The 17900-nt window shown below is 37.9% G+C and overlaps 3 protein-coding genes across 3 annotated transcripts; 2 read left to right on the forward strand and 1 right to left on the reverse strand.

The window, feature by feature from the left end:
* Positions 1-5131: 5131 nt before the first annotated feature.
* Positions 5132-6389, forward strand: LOC6047325 (clavesin-2). The gene is made up of 2 exons (XM_001864366.2): positions 5132-5897; positions 5981-6389. The coding sequence occupies exons 1-2, from the start codon at positions 5178-5180 to the stop codon at positions 6239-6241; spliced, it is 981 nt and encodes a 326-aa protein (XP_001864401.2). The 5' UTR covers positions 5132-5177; the 3' UTR covers positions 6242-6389.
* LOC6051992 (clavesin-2) lies at positions 6327-10094 on the reverse strand. Its single transcript, XM_001868298.2, has 2 exons — positions 9176-10094; positions 6327-6745 (listed from the first exon to the last, which is right to left on the reverse strand). Exons 1-2 carry the CDS (start codon positions 9911-9913, stop codon positions 6512-6514), a joined length of 972 nt encoding a protein of 323 aa, XP_001868333.2. The 5' UTR covers positions 9914-10094; the 3' UTR covers positions 6327-6511.
* Positions 10095-16594: 6500 nt separating this feature from the next.
* Positions 16595-17887, forward strand: LOC6047327. The gene is made up of 2 exons (XM_038263106.1): positions 16595-17431; positions 17513-17887. Exons 1-2 carry the CDS (start codon positions 16715-16717, stop codon positions 17768-17770), a joined length of 975 nt encoding a protein of 324 aa, XP_038119034.1. The 5' UTR covers positions 16595-16714; the 3' UTR covers positions 17771-17887.
* Positions 17888-17900: the final 13 nt, after the last annotated feature.

Genomic DNA, 17900 nt, shown 5'->3' on the forward strand with positions numbered 1-17900 from the left:
CGATTTATTGACAAAATACATGAAAATTTGACATAAAATTTCACTCAGTGTGTGTGTTTTTGGAATTGCAAAAAATGTTGTATGGAACTCGTTGCAAAACTTGATTTTTTCAGCACTCTTCGTATTTATCCAACTCGGTGAACCTCGTTGGATAAATGTACGACTCGAGCTGAAAAAATCCTCTTTTTGCAACTTGTTGCATAAACTACTATTTTTTGCCCCCTGATTTTTCGGGACAATTTTGAAGGGGGGGGGTGACAAAAACTTTTAAAAATATTTGTACCAGCCTAATGAAAGGTTGAATATTACCTCTTTTATTATCTAATTTTACCTCAACAACTGGAAAAGTGACATTACAACAGAAAAGTGGTAAAATTACACGTTTTCAGATGTAAAATTACACATTTTTTGTGACATAAAAGACCAGGTGTAAAATTACCATGTTTTTTACTGTGTACTATTTGTAAAATATTTGTGCCAGCCTAATGAAAGGTTGAATATTACCTCTTTTATTATCTAATTTTACCTCAACAACTGGAAAAGTGACATTACAACAGAAAAGTGGTAAAATTACACGTTTTCAGATGTAAAATTACACATTTTTTGTGACATAAAAGACCAGGTGTAAAATTACCATGTTTTTTACTGTGTACATACTACTAGTCTGTTTTTTACCAGAAGCTAGAACAACTATTCAGACTTTTTCTAGAACGTATTTTTTTTTGTTTAAGTTCGATTAACATCATCATTGTTAGGAAATTGGGCATGTAACGAAAAATAAGCTAAACACGAGATGAATATAGATCTTTATTGGTGGAACTATATAAAATTTGACTTCAATACAATAATTAGCCTAAGCAGGCTAGGAGATAACGTAGGTAAAACGAAGCAAAGCTGGGAAGATGCACCTATTCTGGTCAGCTTCTTATTTTGGGTAATGTAAATCAACCGGATTTATGAGAGCGATTTGCACAAGTTTATAATTTTTTTAAAGCATTGTATTCATTTAGAGATGTAAACGAAATACAGCCCTATTCAAGCTTAACCACCACTATAAGTTGTTCTGAGTCATGAGAAAATGTTGTGAATTAATTACTCTAATTTTCTCATTGGATACGCACAGATATTAAGAGGTAAAGTACAATCTCTGTAAACAGCAATATATCAAATCATTTACAGCCAATGCAAATTTATGGTTTTCAAGGATTTTGATCAAACTGGTCTCATTCGCCTTGGTTTAGGGTCTCATTCTGCACTATTGATTTTTTTTAAGTTACGATAAGATGTTCAAAAGTCATCGCTTTAGTTTTTAGTTTAAACACGATAATTTCTTTCCTTCCTTCTTTATTCTATAAACCTAGGAAAGTTGTCTGACTCATCAATATTTGTCTGTTATGTACGATGCTGATAAGTTTGCAGTACGCACTTTATTTCAACAGTAAGGTTATTTAACAATGCCTTATTACAATATTCACACGTAAATCATAAGGTTTTCCCTTCCGATCCCAGATTTAAAATTTAAAAGGTCCATCTATCCAAACTAATCCATTAGTGTCCACGAACCGGTTTAGCTGGATTACTTTGATACTTCTAGCTGAAAGTCACCAGGTCATGCAACCCAAGAATTAACGTGAGGCGATTTCACATCTAAAAAAAGAGTACTAAACAGTAGTGTACTGTGTATTCATCTATTGAGGCATTTGCAGCAAGCAGCAATTAAATAAACCATCCACCTCTAGTTTTATCTCTATTAGCAGCTCACTTGCCTCCAACCGACTTGCCAGGGTTACTCTGTGGAGCAATTCTCTACCAAAACCGGAAATGAATTTTATTTGTATTTTTTTTATTTGGCTCAAACTTTGTGGGGTCCTTCCTTATGACACACGAAGAAAAAACCGATTTTTGTATTAACTTTTTTTGCAAAAACTCAATTTCCCAAAATCCATATTTTTTGATTTTTGAGATTTTTTTATGTTTTCTTGGGGACAAAAATCCACAACTTTTGAGACATATAGAAGTATGGTCAAAAAATCATACAAAAGGGCCAAAAATTCAATATTACGCTTGTTTTAAATATAAGACATGATTAAACAAATTTGAAAATATTGTTTCCGAAAAAACGGAAAATTTCACGAATGTTTCACGTTTTAACATTGAAAATTAAACTTTTAGTTGCTGAGATATCGACTTTAGAAAATGGTAGGTTGATTGGGTGAGACTTAGAAAACTTCAATTTTCGTGTTTCTTTTTTCTTTAAACCTCTGTATCTCAGCAACCAGAGGTCCAATCTTCATTGTCTCTTAGACAGTTTGATTGCAAATTTTCTGAATTTAAAGAAAAATATTTTCAGCCACTTTAAAAAAAAAATCGTAAAACTGCAAATATTTCGCTGAAATGAAATTTTCGGTGGCTATACCTTGAAAACGGGGCACTTTATCAACAATCTGTAAAGTTCTTTTCAAAAATTTTCTTGTATGAAATTTCAAAAATTCATAGCTCGGCGGCAGATTTTTTGGCAATTTTTTTTCGTGTACCAATTTTTTTCAGTAGTCCTCAACAATACCTACAACAGGGGTGACCAAAGTATGGTGATTTTTTGTGGCCCACGGACCCATTTTGAAAGATCATGTAAAATGGCCCTTTGACCCATCTGTAAATTGATATATATTTTATTGAAATCAGACTTGTTGAAAAATCTTTTTGCAACGATTCATCATTATAGTTGCACCTTGTTTAAAAATAAAATTATACAATTTATACAACCTCTTCTTAAAATATTTTATTTCAGATTTCAATGTTTTTTTAGGCATGCCAATCTTATGGATATTTTGTGTTGGCCATTATTTGGTTTTATTGATTTTAATAAATTTGAACCAATTAGTTTGAAGCTTTTTTGGAAAAATATCATTTTTTGTTCTCGAAAATGTTGAAAAACACATAAAATTAAATCAGCTGATGAATCACGGGTTAGTTTTCATAAGGTCCCAAGCGCCAAGTGTAAACAAAGCCGTTTTTCGATCAATTTACGAATTATCAAATTCAGTTATGTTTTGAATTGTTCATCTGCACGTCCTTTCAATGCTCTTTACTCCAAAATTTTGATTTGTTTCGAACAAAAAAAAAACAATTAAGTGTCGGAGGCCACGATGGTTGTTAAGACGTATTGCAAACTAATCAGAAAAATGTACTTTTCAAATAAACAATTTTTCACACTTGGCCCGCAAGCTCATGTGAGTTCCAAATTTGGCCCGCCATTCAAAAACTTTGAGCACCCCTGACCTACAACCTTGCCGAAGACTTGATTGATCAGAAAATTTACTCAAAAGTTACAGCTGATTGAATATTTACGTACTTTTTTGTATGGACAGCTGCCAAAATTGTATGGAGACTTGTATGGTTGAACCATTGACAAAAAAACGTTACTTAATCCACCCTTAGGTGGTTGGCGCCTTCCTCACATTTAAAGGGTGCTATCCAAAATAGACACAAAATGGTGTTTTATCAATTTTACTCATTATTCATACCACTAGATTGAGTAGGCCAACATTTATTTCATATTGCAGGGCACTTATGTGCTTACAACTTATGATAAGGTAGTCAGATCTACAATTCAATTCATGCTTGATCTGAGATCCGGCCTTCAGATCTTCAATGTTTTGGAAGCGTTGTGAAGGTCTTTTGAATACCTATCCAACGATAGATCAAGGACAAGGTTTTCATCAACATATCTGAGATCCGGCCTCCAAAAAGCAAAAAAAATAACACTTAAATGCGCATAACTTTTGATAGGGTTGTCAGATCTTCAATGTCTTGAACGCGTTGTAAAGGTCCTTTTAAAAACCTTTCTTAAAGTGTATAGCATGGCGGGTTTTCTTACAAAAAACACCCTTTTTACAATCGATTAGTGTGCTGACCACGCGGACGCGCTGCCTTGTTTTTGCATGCTCATTTTCATTTCTTTTATGTCGCTGTTTGTGTGCATGGGGTGATTGGTTATTATAACTTATTGGACATCATAAGTGCAGTGCTTCAGGGGACGCGCAGTCCTGTTCTTTTCGCGATAATTTTCATCGTAAATGATCGTAAAAATTTATTCCAACTGGCATCGATCGATTTTATGAAGAGTAAAGCGTCATTTATTTACTATTTTTGAAATTTGCTCGCGTTATCTAAATTGTAAAAATATACTGATAAGTCCAGCCCATAGCACTACTGCTCGGCTGGCACGCGTTCGATAAAAAAACTTTTTAAATGATCAATTATCTATCTTTCCGCAGCCGGCTGCCTAAGATTTAAAATTTTCAACCGATAAACAAAATGCTCATGGTCACATCACTGCCACTCGTGAATCCTGACCTCATACCCATCTACTAACCCCCTCAAAACTCATGTGATACTTTGTCGGAGATGCAGTCGATTGGGCGGTCTCTATCACTCAAGTATCGGACTAACATTCCCATCCACTTCCCCGTGACCCTACCACTGGTCGTGGCCGGCGCCGGTATTGATCAGCATGATAGGGGCCTTTGAGAAGTTGCGAAGCGAGGAAAGATAGCTCCCACTTATCTTCCACGGCTCGTGGATGTAACTTCTGGAGGTCCTGGTCAATAACGGAGTAGCAACTGCGGGTGGGCACCTATGCTTATGCTTATGCTTAAAAAACACCCTTTTTACAATCTTCCGGATTTTTGTTAAAATCGTTTTTCGTTATCTTTTGAAGTACTTTACTAAACTGCATAATTTTCAATAGCGACTTATGGGACCTCAAGACGGATCGAATGACGCCAAAGCGGACAAAGTCGATTCAGCCAATGTCGAGATAATCGAGTGACATTTTTTTGATCAACATCCCACCACACACACAGACATTTGCTCAGAATTTGATTCTGAGTCGATAGGTACACATGAAGGTGGGTCTAGGAGGTCTAATTGAAAAGTTCATTTTTCGAGTGATTTTATAGCCTTTCCTCAGTATCGTGAGGAAGGCAAAATAGCTTCATTGGTCATAGGGAAGTCCCCCACAAAGTTTGAGCCAATTCAAAAAAATACAAAAAATTAAAATGGTCGAAATCGGCCGATTTCGTCGAGAATTGCTCTGTGGGTAATGTGAGATGTTCCGATACAAGTTTTTATAGCGGTTGGCGCTCAGTGTTGAGTTGAGAACCTGGCAAGACGGAATGGCTGCGCCGATGTTTTGTGTGGATAAAAAACCATCAAATTTTGAACCCTACCGGTTTACGTTGTCCGCCAAGTTTGAGCAGCTGGCGTGGGATGAGCTGCGTGAAGAACCGGAAATTCGGGAGCAATCGTTGACCCAATTGCGCGATTGGATCGCCAAGCATCCGTACATTCGCAAGTGTCGAACCGATGCGGTTTTTCTGCTGCGATTTTTGAGATTCAGAAAGTTTTCCGTTCCCCAAGCGCAGGCCGCTATCGAGAGGTACCTGGCCATGCGGCAGACATTTCCCGACTGGTTCCAAAAGTTGGACTCTACAGAGGATTCGATGTTGGAAACCGTCGACGATGAGCCGATGACGGTCGTGGGACGTGACGAGGCCGGCCGCACGCTGGTTTGGATTCGATTTGGGAGGTTCAACGTGGAGAAGCTCAATCCGATCGCCATATTTCGATATCTGATGATATTCCTTGAAGTGCTGCTGGACGACGAAGAGGTTCAAGTAGGAGGTTTCCGCGTCTGGGCCGACTACACAGACAGCACGCTGAAGCACTACGGAATGTGGGGCATTTCGGACCTCAAGCTGCTGATGGATGCCGTCAACAGGTCGATGCCGATTAGAATTCGAGAAATTCATGCAGTCAAGCTGCCCAAGTTTGCCGTTGCTATCGCGAATGTTTTGCTCTCTTTTGCCACTCCAAAGTTCAAGGAAAGAATTTCGGTAAGTATCTCTTTTTTTTAATATTGTTGTTCATATTCATTAATGTATTAACCAAACATTTCCCAACATTCATGTCTCGCCAGTGTCACTCGACGGTTCTGGAATCCAAATCACACTTCGATGAGTCCCTTTGGCCAAAACAGTACGGAGGTCCGCAGGATTCCGTCGAGTTGAATCGTGCCCTTCGGAAGCTGTTCTGTGAAAAAAGGGATGCCCTCCTGGCGCTGGACGATATGGACATCGACGTGGAACACTACTCGTCCCTGTGGAATCAGAGCGGTTCCAACAACAGTGATATCGACGGAGGAATTGCTGGGTGTTTTAGAAAGCTGAACGTTGATTAAGGAGATTTCGGTTATCAAACATTGTTTCAAGTATTTTTTTTCTATTAGTCCTTCAAAAATAGGGTTGAGAGCAAACAACAATTATATTCTGATTTTTATATTTTTTTAATGCTAGATAAAATGATTAAAATCTTGAGTAAAACATTAACCCTAGTGTTTTTAGTACAATTAGAACATTTAAGAACGCATAAACATGGATAGAGATCTGCCTCGTGCAGCTTTAAAACTCAACATTATAAAATTACGTATCACTCCAGACCATTATAAACCTCAGTCAATCTCCATGCCAAACTCCACATCCTCGTCCTGGCCCTGGTTCCAAAAGGCAGCGTACGGCTCCCCGTCGATTTCCAGCTCGTCAAGCTGTATCAGCGTGTCACGTCCGTCCTCCAGTCGTTTCCGGAGCCGCTCGACGATGTCCCGTGCGTCCTGAACGCCCCCATACTCAACGGGCAGCAGTGACTGGTCAAGCTGCTTCATGGCGTCCTCGAGCGTTGAGTGGAACTGTGAAATTGGTTTGAAGTTAGGGTGAATGTAGTCAGATTAAGTGTAGTGTAGGGTGACAACAAGTTTAAGTTCTTCCAGACATCTGATTAAAAAATAAGTCTTCTAGATCAAGGAGGAGTGGGATGAACAAAACTTTATAGTTTGATAGTTATTTGATTAAAACTCATTCCATCGATTTTTATGTCCAAAAATATTTTTAAAATAATTGGTTTCTTCAAATAAGGCACCATAAACCCTTGAAAAGTGCGTGGACAAATCTGTATACTTCACAAAAATTATTTAAGTTCGTTAAATCGGATTTGAAATCGCATAGTTTATTTTTATTAAAGGGCGTCGTTTTCAAGATGTACCGTTGTCTGGAGCGAAATGAGACAGCAAATGAAATTATTTATGTGTAATATTTTTTTGATATGATTCTTATTTAGGCTATCCAAAAAGTTAATGCTACCGGATTAACGGATTTTTTTCCTTACCGTACAGAGTTTTGACCCTCTTCGCGGATTTTTAATAGGCCGGAATTTTCGCATGGATTTTTTTTTGTCAAATGCTGATTTGTAGGGAATTTTATTTTATTTTCTTAAATTGAATTGCTTTTTTTCTTTGATCAGAGGTGTTGCTATCCTTAGTTTAAAGTGTATTGTCAGTGATAATTTGAAAAGAACAATTAATGCACTTTCCAAATTCCTTTCAAAACATATTTAAACAAAAAAAGATTCAAGGGCTTACAAGCTTTAAACCTGTAAACATTTGAATTTCAATTTATTTCGTGAAAACACTGAAAACGATATTATTCGTAAAAGCAAACTTGACGTTTCGATAACTTTTAAAGGTTTAACAAAAATGGAAGTATACATCAATTTGTTTAAGCAAATCACGGTTTATTGTTGTGAATATTTTAAAACGTGCAAGTTTTTTAGCTGTAAATAAGACACAGTTTTATATTTTTAAGTTCTAAATTCCAAATTTATCTAAATAATTCTTTGATAGTTTTTACTATACTAAGTTGCTATATCGGCTAAGTTTACTGATTTTTTTCTCAGCAAGATTTGGGAGCCTTACAAATAGTTCATACAGCAATGCCACATATTCGTAACACCCACAAACTTTAAACGCTAATGAAACTTATCCTCCGTCCTTACTACCTATTTTAAGGACTTTTTTAGGATATTCTCTTGCTATTTTACAAGTAAAAGTTTTTCTGTCTCAACAAAATACTGCAGGTCTTATTCTAGCTTATCAAGTGCAACACAAACCATCTTCAATTTGCCCTAATTTTACAATCCAGTTGCTGCAGGGTTTGGTCCGTAAAATGACAATTTTGGAATAAGAAGACAACAACTTCCTTCGTTACTGTGAACCCTTAATGTCAGAAAAAAATGTATTTTTTTCTGAAAATGTGCAATTTTATCACTTTTACTTGTGTAATGCCACTTTGTCAGTAAAATTACAACATTAAAGAAGTAATACTCAAACTTCCAAAATTACTCCTTCCAAATTTATACTATTGTTTACTGTGCTTTTCAAGTGGCAGTGCGCGGCCGAATGGTTACGCTGTCCGCTTTGTAAGCGGATGATTCTGGATTCGATTCCCATCTGCTGCAACCTTCCATTGGATGAGGAAGTAAAATATCGGTCCCGGCCTTGGTTGTTAGGCCGTTACGTCATTCCAGGTGTAGGAATCGTCTCCATGCCATAAGTACAAATAACACACCAAACCAAGCCTACTCCGGTGGAATCGCTAGCGGCGGTTGGACTTGCAATCCAAAGGTCGTCAGTTCAAACACTGGGGTGGAAGGTCTCTTGGAGTAGAAAGAGGTTTGGGTGCTCTCCCCATTCAAGCCTTCGGACTCATAGGTTCGAGCAGAAACTTGCAATAGAGACCACAAAAGACCCGGGGGTCGTTAATGAAGATGGTTTGATTTTTTTTGAATAATTATTCAACACATCATTATGTTACTTGTTTCATTTTTTTCTGCGTTTTAAGTTAATATTTTTTACTTTTGAAGAGAACTGAAAGTTTTTTTTTTCTAGGAATTTTGCAGCGTTGCAATCAGTTGAAAGTTGAAACATTAATCAAATGGAATTATCTTTCCATTCTATTTCTATTCCGAATCGATTTGTACAATATAATAATATACACCGAATTTGTAAAATGACCATAATAAAGGTGAGAAAGGCAACAAAGATTTTTCATTCCATTCTGCCATACAATCTTAAAAACGCAAAAATAATCAAATTGTGAACGATGTTGTCTTACTTTTGCTCAGATAATAATGTTCAAAGAACTTGAGCATGAATGAGAACTTTTATACTTTTTGTCATAGTGGACACAACCGATTAATGCCTGTCGATAATTGCACACAGATAAGCGTCTAGACTGACACAACCCAGCCAACATTCGACAATCTGCCTCGAGCTAATACTCACAAAGATCCTCCGTTTCATCTCGGCACTGGCAAAGTTAAGAATGAGATCCCCGATGGCGGCGCCAATCCGAGGCAGCCCGATCACGTGCACCTCCTGAACACGAACGGGCAGTGCATGCTTGAGGCATTCCATGAAGTTTCGGATGTCGGACAGCTTAAACAGCGTAAAATGGGCCATTGTTGCGCCCTGACAGTCGACGATCGCTACACCACCTCCGATTTGAACCCGCTGATCGTCGTAGAAACTCTCCAGCGCCATGTGCGTGAACCGCCCCAAATGGTGGCACGTGAACTTGGCGGCGTCAAAGTTACGCACGCGAATCAGTCCCACCATACGACCACGCTTGTCAACCCCCAGGGGAAGTGCCCCTTCAGTCGCCACGCACTGCTTCATGTACTTATCTTCGGGGTCCAGATTTTCGAACCAAATCCGAAACACCTGCCTCATCGACAGATACCTTTCGAGCATATCACATGCTTGTGGCAGGTTGAACTTTCGCGCCCTTAGGAACCTTAACAGGAACACCGGATCGGTTCGACACTTGCGGATGTGCGGATGACGCCCGATCCAGTCCCGCATGTGCTGCAACCCTTGCGTTCGAACCTGATCATCTTCACCCAGCTCCACCTTGGCCAGCTGACGATCCCTATCGGAAAGATCGCAAACGTACTCCTGATATTCCGGCGGACACTTGTTCACACTGAAACGCCCTCCGGCAGCAGCAGCGGTGGTCGTCATCACGAAAGCAGTCTCTGCTGGCTGAACAACGACTGGTTCAAGTCACCACCGTGGGCTATTAACGATGCAGTCAGTCGGTCGATGGTGTGTTACTCAATCGCGGAAGAAACGAGTGTGTGGTATGTTGGTGTTGCGGTGATCGCGTGCACACTCACACACGTGTTGTGGAGAAAGTTGTGGCGTTAATAATGAAGACACGTGCATACTTTTCCAATCCTATACATAAAACAATATCAATCATTTTTAGGGTGCACGCAATGGCACACGCCGTTGAACGCATGATTTGTGTTCCTCATAGTTGAAAAGCTTTGAAGGGTTTTACAGCCTGTCGGTCACTTTATGTTGTATTGCAGTCATGGTCCTTACTTTGCAGCACTCATTTGATACTGTTATCATAATTTATATAAGGGCCCTTCTCCACCAACTCACGCGAAATTGGAGAAGTTATCCCGACCCCTCTATGGTTTTCGTCAAACTTTACTTCTACCTTAAGGTAGTTTGACACAGACACGTTGTTCGATAATTTCTAACTTGAAACAGCGAAATGATTAAAATTTGGTTTCTAAGAGACTTTTATGTAAAATTGGGCGCTCGATTTATGCCTGACTTAAATGCTTATTTTTCAACAAAAAAGATTTCAAAAACTTGTTTTAAAATCACTGCCATTTCCCATTACTCAACTGTCAACAATCGAAAGACAAAAATAATAACTCCGGTGCAATTTTACACCATTTTGAACTACGGTGCAAAAAAAATATGCCTTCTTTAAAATATCATTACTAAGGTTTGTTTGCTTAATTTTGATATTGTTCAGAAATTTCTATATATTCAGTAGCCGTCAATGTTCAAATTGTAAGCCTAAAAAATCTCAATACTGTTATGATTCTGCAATTGTTAACATATTATCTAGCGGTTGGCAAGACCGCTCTTTTTTAGGAGCCGCTCATTTTCGTTCGCTCATAAAAAAGAGCGGCTCTTTCGCTCTTTTTCAAAATTTCTTTAAAATGGCTATTTGTAAGAATGGTGTGATTTTTTTTATTGTTATTGGACTAGTATAAATTATTTAAAAAAAAACAAAAACGAAATGTCGACTCGAACCTTGACTCTAACCAAAACGTTCGAATGGCACCTAAACTTACATCTAAGATTTCTGGGAAAAAAATTGCTATTAATATTTCCAAATCGCGTCTATTTCTGCCAAAATTGAACAAGTGCTGATATTTTATTTGGAGAAAGAAATCACCGGTTATTTTGTAGATTTTTGGTAAAATTTTCCAAGTTATGCTAAATGCTTAAGTTTGTATTCGGGCAATACTTATGTTTTAATTCAAATATTAAAATATTAAAATTAGAATTATTATATTGCTGAGAAAGTTGCAATGGAACGAAATATGACGATACAGCTCATACAGGACCATTCATAAACCACGTGGACACTTTTTTGGGAATCTCGAACCCCCCCCCCCCCCCTTCGTGGACAATTGTCCATACAAAAAAAATCTTTTTTGTATGGAGCGTGGACAATCGCCATACCCCCCCCCCCTAAAGTGTCCACATGGTTTATGGATGGTCCCCTCTCAAAGTGCCACGAAAAAATTAGATCCCTTCAAAGAGTCAATCATTACATCTTGGGATGGTTCTTTCAAAAGATCAGAGTTCCATAAAGAACCGCGGCTCTTTTTTGTGAGCCATGCATGGTTCGTTCGCTCTTTTAGTGAACCGGCTCTTTGAGCGACTCACTCTTTTATTGCCGATCTGTAATATTATCTATTAAATTATAATTATTATTCTATTCAACGAATATTTTATCTTTTCTTAGTCTGCTGATTTTTTTATTTTTTCAGGATGTCAACATTGTTGCAATTTGGCTGAGACAATTTGAAAATAAATATTGCAAAACACATTCAAATCAGTTTACAAGCATGCACTTGATCTAATCTAATCGAACACAAGCGCAGCCAGTCCGAAGAAAAAAGCCTGGAAGTACTTGAGGTCAGATTACGCCTCAAGTCCTTTCTTGTCAATATTAATGATTGCAGTACATCCGAGTAACTTAAAAAATGTACAGCAAAAATTAAAGCGGCCAGGCCTACTGCGTTGCATAAACCGCAGAGACAGATTCTGTGGACGGGTCACATTTCATAGAATCAACAGGAACCGTTACCGTACCAAACGCTCCGAGTAACTAACTGGTGTTTAAGTTTATGTGATGTTTTAGTGACAATTTGGCAAATAATAATATTTGTTATGGGAGGAGAGGGAGGGGGGGATTAGGATTGAGGAAAGGCAATATGGGAAAGGGATAAAAGGTTCATTTGAACAATAGAATAACGTCATGATTCAAATTCCCGGACGCTTCGAAACCCGGACACTTCAACTTGTTTTATCAATTATTTGGATATAAATTCGCATTATGAATGTCAAAACTGTGTTATTTGATGAATTCTAACATCAACTTTCATGTAAAGTTTGTTTGAACGCTGTAAATAATGCCAAAATAATTCTATAAAATAAAAGTATAAGTTTAGCAAAAATGCGAAACATTTCAACGGAAATATTTTATAGGCGTCCGAAGCACCGGGAAGGCAAAGCAGAAATTTTTGATTTCCTTAAATTCTAGCAAATTTTTATATAAACTATCGATTGTTTTGATGTTAACAGCTTATTTGTGACCTAAAGAATGCCATTCACTAACATTTCAGTCCAAATTTGTGAGATTCATAAACAAAATCGAGTGTCCGGAATTCGAAGCAAAAGTGTCCGGATTTCGAATCAGCTTTTAACAGTGTCCGGGATTCGAAGCACAACAAGTCATTTTAATTTTCAAATTCTGATGAAAAATTGTTAGAAATGACATATTTTGCATGCATTTTCTTAAAACTGACTGTTTATACTACATTCTGATGATATTTCTACATTTCCAACTCATTACATGATTTTTTGCCAGCTATAACAAAAATAATATGGTACTAAGTGTCCGGATTTCGAATCATGACGTTATAATATAGTATTAGGGAATATAATCTTATAGTAAATAATGACTGTTGAACTGAAATAAATAAATAATAAAAAAAACAGTTCTGTGACCCAATTTTATTTGAATTTGTATGGTCGATTACATATAAAATTAAAAATGCATTGTCTAGATATTTCATCATTCTGGCAAGATGGATCTAAAGATGGGTCTAAATATTCTAAATCACTTTAGAGTAGTTAAGGAGTCACACACGTCAGCTTTATAATAAAACAAAAGAAACAAAAAAAATATTTTTTTTCGATTATCTTAAGTAAATTAGGTAAAGTTATAAAATGTGAAAAAGAAATGCCGGGATTTTTTCCGTGTACCCATTTTGTATATACAAGTCTTATCATAAACTACCACTTTACCTGCAACACTTCTTTTGTTTAAAATTAATGGAATTCTATTTATTTACAAATGTTAGATGAATACAAAAAATATATATTGAGCATGAGCATGAGAGATCACCCATGGTTGCCCCTCCGTTGCTGAACAGAACCGTAATATCCTTTCAGCACTACTGATTATATGCTTCGACGATCTAGTGGTGTTTCCCTTATCAACAACATGTATGAATGCGCCGAAAAGATAAAACACCATGATTGCTAAAGCTAGATCAGTTGCGAATAGGTAACAGTCATTGGCCACCAACGGCGCCCGCCATGTCAGTTTGTAGATCTCGATTTTAAGGAACGGGAATGTTAGTTAGCGCAGGTTGCTACTAGGGCAGCTGATTTACTCTGTGCTTACACCCCACAAGCGCCAGGAACCTGAAAATTTGTTAGTAGGATAGGGTGTTTGGTCAGGATTCATCATAGAAGATGATGATGCGACCCAAAATCATAGTGTTTGTTGAAAGGTATTATGTTTTATTCTCAAGGCAAGCAATCGGATGCTGCGGATGAGTCATTTCCCGTTTATCGGCTGTTAACTTTTAATTGAAATGGTTTAATCTTAGACAGCCGGCTGTGGAAAAATAGAACCAAAATTATTTGTAATTAAATGATGAAGGATTTAACAGTCTGACTTTTTAATTGAGATGTTTTACGAGTTTTACATGATTCATGTTTAATAGGGTACTGATTAACGAAGCGAACGACGAGTTACGATGTTTATTGACCTGAAATGGTATGATAAGGTTTTGTTGTTATTGCACTGCGACGACGAACGCGAAAAAACCCTGTGACCCGACCGAAAGGCATCGCAAATCAGACTGGCTCAATTGTTATCGATGACAACCAGAGCCAGCCGCACCTTTACACACATACACGCACGCGAAAAAAACGAAAAACACACCGACGACGAACGCGAAAAAAACACAACCCGACGGAAAGGCATCGCAAATCAAACTGAGGAAATGGAGAGAAAGAAAATAACACAGAAAAACCTAATCACATAAAACCTACTCACATAAAACCAATCACCCCATTCACACAAATAGCAACACAAAAGAGACGAAAATTATCACGAAAAAACAGGACTGTGCGTCCCAAGAAGCACTGCACTTTTTCCGTTAGATGAATACAAAAAAAAAATATATATTCATAAGAAAAACTTATCAAAGTATTTAAATGCAGTTTTTTCAAGGTATGATAAATGTAAACTCCTTGAACACGCTTTAATCAACAAAATTAAATTTTAGTGAATTCCCTGCCAATAAATGAAATTGTAGATTTTGGCATAAATGCTATGAAATTATTTTAAGCGACCATGCGCACCCCCTTATTGGTGCTACCCCAAAAGATACCCCATTTAAACCCGTAGTTTACAATTTTATTTATTGGCAGGGAATCTACAACAAATCAATTCTGTCGATTGAACCATCTTAAAGGTTGTGTCATTAACTCTTGGGGCATTGACTGCCAACGATGGTTCTGAATTCAGGGTCCAGGATCAGTAAATCGTCATGTAAAATTTATCACGATATGTATAATGCTTCTACAAACAACATGAAGAAACCCAGTTTTAGATTGATGCATTCTAAATCAAGATTTTTACATTTTTCTAAAACAAACATTGTCGCCAAATAGACGACAGTGAAATTTCTCTGACTTTTACAAGTACTGATCATGTCTCACACTCTTTAGAGTAATGCACACAGGTGAACCTAATTATATTAGTTCCAATATAATTCCTCTAAGATCATCCAGATCTAAACAATTCCTAATACCTCAACATTATTCTGCTTATTATAGTCAATCATTATTCCTTAGAGGCATTTCAACCTGGAATCTATTACCTTTAAATATCAAAACAAGTATGTCTATACCTTATTTCAAGCGCAAACTCCTGGCCGAACTCAACAACCCGAATCAGTGATACATTTGAGAAAATGTGTAGTAAATTTGAGAAAATTAGCATTAATTTATTTAAGTTAAGTGAAATTGAATAACTCCATCACTAAGTGAATTCCCGCCACAATGTAATGAATTAAAAGGCACGTGCCTTATATTACATGAATAAATAAACAAATAATAATAATAATAATAAAAAAATTACCTTTCTCAGCCTTTATGAAGCATCCATTTATCACACTTTGATGTAAAGCGTTTATTGACATAAGCTTCAAAAATGTCAAGTTGTTTTATTATTTTATATTTTCTGCAAAATCGGACTATTTTTAACGCATAAACGCATAAAGACTAAAGAAAAGATATAGTCTAACAAATCACACCAGTTTTATCTTGAAAAATGAACCAATAGAAATATGCAGTCCATCCTCTCTTCCCTGTGAGTGCTGGGTATAAATCCCGTTAGTTGCAATATTTTTTCGTGTATAGTTTTTATAATTAAGGTGAAGTGAATGCTTTTGCATGCGATTTTACCGTCGGATTAATTTAATTGTATCAAAATTAATTTTTCTGAAAAATCCAGTTCAAAATAGTTTCTATTTTGAGATATTTTTTTAAAGCAGGGAATTTTCGTTATACAACAATTTATAAATGCATAAATATCCAAAATGAACAGTTTATATAGGTTTAAACTTCACAACACTTACAATATTACTCCTAAAATGAATTAAAAAAAAAATGATTTTTATTTAACAATCATATTTTTCAAAAACAAAAAAATATGCAAATTTTATTTGAAGTTTTTGTTTTCTCAGCTCTGGTCAAGGCTGCTCATTATAATTTCTTTTTTTTAAATAAAGATGAAGAACTTATTATCAGATCATATACAGTCAATTGTTTTTTATGTATTTGTCGTGATCTAAGATCAAAGAAAATTGCACCTATTGCGAAGCTCAAAATTTATTTATTTTTCTAAAGGTGAGACATCACAATCGGCTTAAGAAACTCTGTTGTATAAGTTATCTAATTTCACGAGTGAGGGGTGAAGTTTGGATGGCTGATTGTTACAGCTAATGGTTTCAAAGTGATACAACGTATCTAATAAAAATTAAAATGCAACTGCACACATGTACTCGACACGGTCATCGACGACAGCGTAGAGCCCATTTACTGTCTTAAAAAGTGACCTTGCTGTGTAAAGCAACTAAATGTGGTAGGGTATCGGGATCTAATGTCGTCACTCAGTCAAAACTCTCTACAAGATACGCAAGAAAAAGCACAACTTTTAGCTGACCTCTGAGAGACACCAGGCGTTATGCTACGCATCACTGAGCTAATGGTCATTTTTTGGAGCTCTAGTTAGTTGGATCTTTTTTATCATTGTGCAATCCTTACTTCTTTGCTGGTTAATAAAACCCCGCTTATCTCGTGGACTATTCGTTAGTTTCGGTAGATCTTTCGTGAACGGAACATATCACTCTCCCCGCAAAGATGGTTGTTGAATCGGTGGAAAAGTGCCCAGCGAGCTTCGAGCCGTACCAGTGCACCCTGTCCGATGATCTGCAGAAGCTGGCCAAGGAGCAGCTGGGCGAGGACGAAGCGATCCGGGAGCACTCGCTCGGACAGCTTCGCGACTGGATCGCCAAGCATCCGTACATCCGTAAGTGCCGTACGGATGCCCGATTCTTGCTGCGATTCCTGCGCCACCGAAAGTATTCCGTTCCGAAGGCCCAAGAATCGATTGAACGGTATCTGGTGGTGAGACAGCGACTTCCGGAGTGGTACCAGAAGCTGGATCCCCGTGATGCGACCCTGAAGCAGATGCTCGATGAGCTGGTATTGTCCGTTCTAGGGCATGACGAAAACGGTCGGCTGGTCCTTCTGGCCCGAATGGGTCGATTCAACACGGATAACCTTATTCCGATGCACCTGTTCCGGTTCTTAACCATGCTCTCGGAGTACCTGCTCGACAACGACGAATCTCTTCAAGTGGCGGGACTCCGCATCTGGATCGATCACTCCAACACGCCGCTCAAATACTTTGGCCTGTGGGGTATCAACGATCTTAAGGTGTCGATGGAATCGATCTCGAAGCTGATGCCGTTCCGTCTTTACGAAGTACGCTTTGCCGAGCTGGCATCGACTGCGACTTCGCTGATCAACATGGCCATGTCCATGGGCGGTCCGAAGCTGAAGGAAAGAGTAACGGTAAGTTCTAGTTTCCTCGCAAAAAAAAAGTCCCCCAACTCAACAACTTTCAATCTCTTTCCACAAACAATCACAATACAGTTCTACTCGACCGTGGAGGAGTCCAAGCCACACTTTGAGGAGAAGCTGTGGATCAAGGAGTACGGTGGCTCGCTGGACGCGGCCGAGCTGAACCGAAAGCTGGGTGAGCAGCTGGAGAAGGCCAGAGACGAGCTGCTGGCGCTGGACGAGATGGAGATCGATGTCGAGCACTATTCGGCACTGTGGAAGCTGGACCTGAACTCGGGCGAAATCGACGGAGGAATCGCCGGAAACTTCCGCAAGCTGGAGGTGGATTAACGTCGTACAAGGAGTGACGAACGTGACTTAATTGTTATTGTTTTTTTGTTGCTAGATGCTTTAGTTTTGTAAGTGCACTATCATGCTGAATAAAATTACGTGTGGCACGCTGTTTAATTAGGTGTTGTAT

This window comes from Culex quinquefasciatus, chromosome 3 (assembly GCF_015732765.1).
Source record: "Culex quinquefasciatus strain JHB chromosome 3, VPISU_Cqui_1.0_pri_paternal, whole genome shotgun sequence".
Taxonomy (NCBI): Eukaryota; Metazoa; Arthropoda; class Insecta; order Diptera; family Culicidae; genus Culex; species Culex quinquefasciatus.

Bases quoted from the DNA above. Each gene is read 5' to 3' on its own strand.
- LOC6047325 (XM_001864366.2), top strand. From the start codon at position 5,178: ATGGCTGCGCCGATGTTTTGTGTGGATAAAAAACCATCAAATTTTGAA. The intron at 5,898-5,980 runs GTAAGTATCTCT...ATGTCTCGCCAG, and splicing joins AGTTCAAGGAAAGAATTTCG to TGTCACTCGACGGTTCTGGA.
- LOC6047327 (XM_038263106.1), top strand. From the start codon at position 16,715: ATGGTTGTTGAATCGGTGGAAAAGTGCCCAGCGAGCTTCGAGCCGTAC. The intron at 17,432-17,512 runs GTAAGTTCTAGT...ATCACAATACAG, and splicing joins AGCTGAAGGAAAGAGTAACG to TTCTACTCGACCGTGGAGGA.
- LOC6051992 (XM_001868298.2), bottom strand. From the start codon at position 9,913: ATGACGACCACCGCTGCTGCTGCCGGAGGGCGTTTCAGTGTGAACAAG. The intron at 6,746-9,175 runs GTGAGTATTAGC...CCAATTTCACAG, and splicing joins AGATGAAACGGAGGATCTTT to TTCCACTCAACGCTCGAGGA.